The 8,194-nt window shown below is 51.4% G+C and overlaps 1 protein-coding gene across 1 annotated transcript in view; it reads left to right on the forward strand.

Moving 5' to 3' along the window:
* Positions 1-8,194, forward strand: part of TRERF1 (transcriptional regulating factor 1) — a 286,295-nt gene that overhangs the window by 228,366 nt on the left and 49,735 nt on the right. Inside the window, exons 6-9 of the mRNA XM_027771903.1 lie at positions 22-543; positions 2,400-2,446; positions 3,668-3,818; positions 4,940-5,182. Of these exons, the coding sequence (XP_027627704.1) occupies positions 22-543; positions 2,400-2,446; positions 3,668-3,818; positions 4,940-5,182 (963 nt within the window). The remainder of the gene's footprint in view (positions 1-21; positions 544-2,399; positions 2,447-3,667; positions 3,819-4,939; positions 5,183-8,194) is intronic.

Below are 8,194 nucleotides of genomic sequence, written 5' to 3' on the forward strand. Positions count from 1 at the left end.
CAGCCTCAGCAGCAGCAGCAGCAGCAGCAGCAGCAGCAGCAGCTCCAGCTGCAGCCGCGGCAGGGGTCAATGCAGATACCTCAGTATTACCAGTCCCAACCCATGATGCAGCACTTGCAAGAGCAGCAGCAACAGATGCACCTGCAGCCCCCTTCGTACCACAGGGACCCTCACCAGTATACCCCGGAGCAGGCACACGCTGTCCAGCTGATTCAGCTGGGCTCCATGCCCCAGTACTACTACCAGGAGCCCCAACAGCCCTACAGCCACCCTCTCTACCAGCAGAGCCACCTGCCCCAGCACCAGCAGCGTGAAGACAGTCAGCTGAAGACTTACTCTAGCGACAGGCCGGCCCAGGCCATGCTGAGCTCCCATGGGGACTTGGGGCCTCCTGATACAGGGATGGGAGACCCAGCAAGCTCAGACCTGACCCGGGTCAGCAGCGCCCTCCCTCATCGGCCGCTCCTGTCCCCCAGTGGAGCCCACCTCAACAACATGGGACCCCAGCATCAGCAGCTGTCTCCCAGTGCCATGTGGCCCCAGGTATTCTCCCTGTGGGAGTTTCTCCCGATATCTCAGTGTGCTATAGGCTCGGCTAGGGCTGAGTTTTGGGAGGGCCCAATCTTCTTCCCATTCCTTCAACCCTTCCGTTCTTTATTCATTTCACAAATGTTAAGCCACATGTACCATGCCTGTGCCAAGCGCTTGGAATGCAAAATAAGTTGATTCAGTTCTTTGCCCATGGACCTTATAATCTTACTAAGTAGATGGCCAGAATACCGTATCATGTCCTAAATGATTCATGTAATGATTAAGACCTGGAGTCAGGTGCTAGGGGATCACACAGTGGGGGTGTCTCACCCTCTTTGGATCTATTTCCCTATGAAATAGGTCCGTATTTGGAAGGGAAACCACATTAGGGCAGCATTTCTCGAAAGTGTTTTGCTCAGAACCGCAGTTCCACAGAATGTTTAGTGGCTATGACGCCGGAAACAATATTGGGTTAATATATTTCTTAAAATGAAATTTTACTGGACCAGCTGGTGGCATGGAGATTAGGATGCTAGATCCCACATGTCCAGCTGCACAGTTTGAGTCCCAGACCCAGCAGCTTGAAAATCATGCTGGGTGCATGTGTGTACGTGCCAAGAATCCCCAGAGGAGAATGGAAGAGTGGCTTGGCCACTCCCTCTCGGAGGTGATTTCTCATTTTCCTTCTTTCTCTCTCTGTGTCTGGTGAGCACACATACCCATAGCAAAAAAAAAAAGAAAGAGAGAGAGAGAAACATTGTTATACTGCAGGGCTTCTTAGGGCTTTTAATATTGCCAGTGAATCTCCAAAGGAGACACTATGGGTATTTCAGAGACAAAAACTTTGGCTGCCCACAGGATCCAGGCTAGTTAAATGACTAAGCAAAGTGGGCTGTTATGAGACAGTAGAGACTGGTGGTAACTGGTAGACTAAAGGGCTGATGCTCCGTCTAATGGCATTCTCATTCAGAATTTTTAAAACAGTGGAGCCCAACAAAACATGGTTGCAGGCCAGATTCTGCCTGTGGGTTGTGGTCACTACCCTTTGATTAATTCTCCAAGATATTTGACCACAAACAAACCTACTGTGTGCTGGGCACTGTTCACACGTTGGCATCTTATTCTCACATGACAACAGGGTCTGGGAAGGAGGGGACCCCAGAGAGGAACTGGTTGGGTGGGACAGGGCTCTCATGGAGAGGAGAGACCAGAGGCAAACTTCCCTTGACCTCGTTTTGTGGGCTCTGACCCGGGAGTGACTGAGAGCCTTTGTGAGTGTGAGAATGAGATGACATGGCCACAGATAAAAAAAAGCAGGTCTCCCGGCATGATGCTGTGTCAGCCAGTGCTTTCTGTGTCCCTTGTGGCCATGGAGCCTGTCTGTGCATGGAGTGGGTGCACTGGGGGAGCAGGAGGGATCAAAGTGTGAGCTTGCACCCTGGTGGGCTTGGGCTGGCAGCAGCTCCAGGACTGGGGTGGTGGCATCAAGTCAGAGAGCAGTTAAGGGAAATCAGGTAAGAAAGAGCAGAGGCGTGGGTGGAGAGGTCAGTGCCAGGCATGTAGCAAGAGGCTTGAGGGGCCAGCAGGGGCGTGGTTGAGGGCCCTGGACTCCCACATGGCTGACCACGGTTCAAGTCCTGGAACTGGTGGCTTGCTTTCTCTCTTTCTCTTATTCCTCTCTGGTCAAATTATAATAAATAGAGTTAAATAAAATTTAAAATTTATTTAAAAAGTTATTTAATAAAAAAAAAAGAGGCTTAGAAGGGTAGTCCCTGCTGTTTCCTCCACCTGAGGACTTGTTCCTTCAGAAATGCATTTTTTTTTTCTCTTTCTTCTTTTTTTCGGTGATCTGCTTGGCTCAAAATTAGATGCACCTACCTGATGGGAGAGTCCAGCCTGGGTCCCCCGAGTCAAGGTAGGATGGGTGAAGGTTTGCTGGTGTTTGGAGAGACTGGTGGACTGGGAGTTTCTCCTGGGTTGTCTGTCATGATTTGGTTCCAAATTCAAAGTCAATTTTTCAAAGAAATATACAGGAATAATAATAGCAGCTCTTATGTTGGGGTGCTTACTATGTTCTAGGCACTATGTATTATGTGAAGTAGAGTCGCCCAGTGAGGTAGGTGTGATTCCCACGTGCTAGTAAATATTGGGTTGTCAGAAAAGTCGTGATGTATTTTTCTTTGCAAAAATGCATCATGATTTTCCCGACAACCCAACAGTAAGTACTCAATAAATATCAGCTGTTATTTTGCAAATGACAAAGCGAGGCTCAGAGAGCTCAAGATTACACATCAAATAGTAGGATTGTCTCCAAAGCCCCTGTTCTGACCACTATCCATCCATTCATTCAGTGAGGATTTATTGAGTGTCTGTTGTGTGCTGGGCATAGAGCTAGGCTTTGGGGATCCACCAGTGAATAGTGTAGACTTGCTTCCTCCCCTCAAGGGCATGGTAAATATCTAATTAAAGATTTAGCCTGAACCTGGGACCAGCAGATGGCGTAACGGTTATGTTGCTGGACATAGTCAACTGTGGTTCGAGTCCCAGACCTGGCAACTTGAAACTCACGCTGGGTGCGTGCACGTGCCTAATATCCTGAGAGGAGAACAGAGGAAAAGGATTGTGGTGTGGCCGTCTCCCCTGGAGGGTGACTTCTCGCTTTCTGACTCTCTGGTGAGCAAATGCACCCTATAGCAAAAATCTCTCTTTAGAAAAAAAAAAAAAATGTAGCCAGAACCTGATAAACTCTGAAACATGCAATGTGGAAGCTCCCCACAGGACTTAGACAAGCAATCTCCCAGGGAAGGCTTCTGGAGGAGGTGTGTTCAAGCTGACCTGGAAGGGTAATAAGCCATAGATGGAAAGACCCAGTGCCTGAAGGCCTGAAATAAATGCCATTTTATTTAACTCTTGTGTGACATTAAGAAAGCCCTTTCCCACCCTGAGCCTCCATTTTTCTTCTGTGAATTGGGCGTAATTCTCAAAGGTGTTGGGATGGTGCAAGTAGGGCCAGGGACATGGGCGCATTGGATGAATACATTGGGCTCATTGTGGGTCTGGAGGTCTTCCGGTAAATTGCTATTTCCCTTTCTTCAACATGTGTGTGTCCTCCCTCTTTGACCCTACCCTTGAGCAGTGGCCAACCCAAAGGAGTGTTTGGGGAACAGTTTGATGCCAAGAACAAGCTGACGTGTTCCATCTGCCTGAAGGAGTTCAAGAGCCTGCCTGCCCTGAATGGCCACATGCGGTCCCATGGGGGAATGAGAGCCTCCCCCAGCCTCAAACAGGTCAGCAGGAGCCCATCCCCAGTCCTTCCCAGGCCATGTGCTGCTTGCTTTGCTTTGCTGCCTTTAGATAGCGTGATGTGAGCCCCACGGGGCACCTGGGGAGGCACGGCCCTCCCACGATGGGAATGCCTGAGCTTTGACACTGGAAGCCAGCCAGGTCAAACAGCCCCCGCCTTTCTGGTTTTATGAACAAAGGTCCAAAACGGAGGTGCTAGAAATCCTTTTAAGGGATCCTGACCTCTCTGTCCCCTGAAGAAGATAGCAAAGGAAAACATGGAAATAGAATATTATTTTTAAACTTCTGCTGCCTGCAGCACCTAGAAGTGTTGATCAGGACCACTTGGACCTTCCAGGTCAGCGTGCAATGGCCAGGCAAAGCTGATATAACCATCGGACTCGGCCAGAATTTTCTGTCCACCAGCGCAATGGGGTTTGGCTCTAGCATCCAAAGATCCTTAAATACCATCCGGATTATCCAGGTGGTAAACTATCCATGAGTTTTAGAGTTAGATTAAAATTCAAAGAATGTTCTCAGAATTCTTTGAATATTGTTGATCTTAATTTAAATCTATGGGATTAACTTTCTGTTATCCTAAATTTTAGATTCCCCAAATCACTCGACTTCCTGGCCATGCCAGATCAAAGAGTTTTTGTCTCTACTTTTTAAAAAGCAACATGTTGTGCATTTTCCATGCGGTTTCTTAACCTGAATAAAATTTAGAATGGAATGTCAATTTCCATTTGACAGATAAATAAACAGAAACCCATAGAATTAAAAGCTCCTGCACAAGATCATACTCTTTTTTTAAAATTTTTTATTATTGACTGGTTATGAGTCCGTGTCCTTTTCTGTAATAGAAATGACTACCACAAGAAAAAGGAATATTTTACCCAACAAGTGACACATGGTCAAGATGTTTTAAATGTAGAAATACAATGGATGGTCTTGTCCTCTCCCAGCTGGCATCCCCTGGGCCGAGAGACACAGAGTTGCAGGAGGGAAACCACCCTGCAGTGGCTCTCTGTCACCCATGCCCGATGTCCTGGAACCTTTCAGGAAAAGCAGAGTGCTTGTGAGAGCTGCTCTCAGCCCAGGATCAAAGCCTTTATTGTCTGTGTAGGAGGAAGGAGAGAAGGCTCCACCGCCTCAGCCCCAGCCGCCACTGCCGCCTCCGCCTCCGCCTCCGCCGCAGCTCCCTCCCGAGGCAGAAAGCCTCACGCCTATGGTCATGCCCGTGTCTGTCCCTGTCAAGCTTCTCCCGCCCAAGCCCAGCTCTCAGGGGTTCACCAACAGCGCCGTTGCCGCCCCTTCCGCCAGAGACAAGCCAGCCAGCTCCATGTCGGACGACGAGATGCCTGTGCTCGTGAGGATGACCCTCTCTCCCCCACACTCACCCCAAGGGGCTGCCCCCCGCAAGCCTGCTGTGAGTTGCTGCCCTGCCCCGCCTGCCTGGGGTGGGGTCATCCCTTTGCTTTCTTGGAGATGGGGACAGCTCTCCCGGAGTCACTGCCCTGAGCTCAGATGCAGCCAAGCTCCCTGGCTACCTTGGGCAGACCATCCTCACCTTCGCTGCCTGATGCCCACTAAACATCTGTTACTCTCACCTTGGGCAGTCCATCCTCACCCACACTGCCTGATGCCCACTAAACATCTGTTACTCTACCAGGCTAGTGGTCTGGGTTAGCTTCCGAGAGACCTTGGGTGCTCTCAGGCTTAAATCGAGATGATACTTCCAATGATCACCAATACAGTTATATCAGATATTAAAATATGGAGATACTTCAGTCCCAGATAATAGGTGGCTGTTGCCCAGGGCCCTTCCCTAAGATCTCCAGACTTCCCCAGATCCAGCAACCAAAGCAGTAGCCCCTGGGACAGCAGGGCCTCTGGGCACTAGCCTAGCATCTGTTCCTGTGGTTGACCTTGCCAGAAGCTTAATACGTTCCACAGCACAACCTCACACCTGGGGAAATACCCTGGAGAACCTGATTCACTAAAGTTCCCAAAGGATTACAGTTCCACAGAGAGCCACCCACCCACAGTCTCAGGAAAGCAAAGAGATTTGTGTTTCTTGCTCACTATTAATTTTTCCTTCTCTTTCTCAAATTCTAACAGCTTCATCCAAGCAGCTTAGCTTGGTTTTGGGGCAGAGCGCTCTCTCTCTCTCTCCCTCTCTCTCTCTCTTTCTCTCTCACCCTGGAGAGTGTATGACCTCAGTGGCTGGCACTATGAGACCTATCCTGTCCCCATAAACTGAAGAGTGGGTTATATTTGTCCTTACACCATAGGTGGCTCCTGGGTCTCCAGAAAGCGTGAAGGTAGGATTGGGACAAACAAGGAGAACTAGAAAAATCCAGAAAGAACCTTCAGATTTGTTCGCTTACTATCAAGGCTTAGGGAAGAGGAGAGACTGCTGGAAAACCTCTGTAGATAAAGATTCCCCTGAACTGGCAGGACTTGGGGTCAGCAACAGGCAGACAGATGAAATGATATAGCCAAGCTTCCTCTTTGCCCAGGGCAGTTCCTGGTTTGGAGGGAGAAACATTGTTTCTACCCTTGGAGAACTGTTGTTTTGTTTTTAAGAGTTTGGGGTTTTTTTTTTGGTTTTTCTGGTTGTTGTTTTTGTTTGTGTGTTTGTTTTGTCTTAGGGCATGTGCACTTGGCAGGGAGAGAGAGACAAAGACAGTGAGAGGGAAAGTGGGAAATCACCCCCGGGGGGTGGGGGGGGAAATGGCCACGCCATAATCACTTCTCCATTCTCCTCCCTGGATTTTGGGCACGCACGCACACGCACCTGATGTGTGATTTTCAAGCCACTAGGTCTGGGACTCAAATCGCAGTCGGACACATGGGAGTCCTGTGACATAACCACTATGTCAGCTGCTGGCCCCAGCCCTTGGAGAACTCTTAATCAAGGGTTCCTAGTCACACAGGGGTCAGAATCCCAGGTAATGTGTGCATGTATGCACACACACACACACACACACACACTCCCATCTGGCTATGTGAGAGAAACACAAGGGCAGACCAAAACCACAGGATGTCCTGGGTATGGAAGCCTGACAATCCTCCTGGGGCAGTGAAGGGCCTAGAGAAGTTTGGTCGAGTTTGCTCTGGAGATCGTCATTAGACGAGCAGGGATTTGAAGGAAGATATGAGCTTGGCATGATGGAAGCGTGAGAGAGAGATTGTAAATGGAGACAGGCCAAAGTGGAAGCATGTAGGGGGGGTTGAGTAAGTGTGAACAAGGTCCTGGCGTTTGATGTAAAGAAATGAGAATGTTGGGAACCAGCAGTTAGCGTAATGGCTATGTTGCTGGACTCCCACGTAGTCGACCGCGGTTCGCGTCCCAGACCCGGTGGCTTAAAACACGCCGGGCGCGTATGCGTGCGTGCCCAAGATCCCGAGAGGAGAATGGAGGAGAAGGGATTGCGGCGTGACCATCCCCCCTGGGGGGTGATTTCTCGTTTTCTGTCTCTATGTCTGTCGCTCTCTGTCTGGCGAGCGCATGCGCCCTATAGCGAAAACCTCCAAAAAACAAACAAACAAAGAAATGAGAATGTTGAAGAAAGAGCCCTGAGTTCTAATCCCAGCTCTGCCGTAGGGCAGCGGAGACTGCCCCCAGTCTCTGAGGAGCCTCGGCTTCTTCCCCTGCCCCCGAGGGGGTCGGACTCACGCGTGCTCTCACCCTTCTCCAAGGGCAGGAGCTTTGTCAAGCGCAGGGCGTAGGTGGGACACCTGACGTGGTCCTCTCTAGTGACACCCACGTGAGAGGCTCTTCTAGCCAGGGGCTCAGCGAACTGGAATTCGGAGCTGAAGTGACAGGACGGGAGGCTGGTGAGAGGCCCGGGCCGTGATGGAGGCCAGGATGCAGTGCAGCGTTGAGATGGGCGGTCTCCGCGTGCTCAGATGGCCCGTCAGTTCCCTGGGAACAGGGCGTCGAGTCCCGGGCCGGCTCCCCCCATTCTCCTCAGCCTGGGCCTCGCTGAGGAGCCCGTGGGCGGGAGGAGGCAGGTTGGCAGGAGAGCCTGAGGAGAGCCGGGGAGCAGCGGGGCTGGGAAGCTGCACCCGGAGCCTCCGCACCTCCGCCTCCCCACGGCCTCCCCACGGCCTCCCGGAGGTGCAGAGGGTGAGCCCAGGGTGCTGGAGGCAGGAGGAGCCGCAGCTGAGGGGCTCCCTGGCCCGGGTCACATGGGCTGAGCTGCTGGTCACATGACCTCGGCCTGCCCTTCCCATCACCCCCTGCTGCCTCCCAGTCAGGCGCCACCCTGGGCACAGGAGTCCGGAGCTGCAAGCCTGAGGGGGCTCCTCAGCCTGCGCGCACCGGCCCACAGGTACCAGCCCCGGCCCGGCCCTGCCACCCGGCTCCCGGCCC

The sequence above is a fragment of the Tupaia chinensis genome, unplaced genomic scaffold (assembly GCF_000334495.1).
Source record: "Tupaia chinensis unplaced genomic scaffold, TupChi_1.0 Scaffold000238_1, whole genome shotgun sequence".
Taxonomy (NCBI): domain Eukaryota; kingdom Metazoa; phylum Chordata; class Mammalia; order Scandentia; family Tupaiidae; genus Tupaia; species Tupaia belangeri.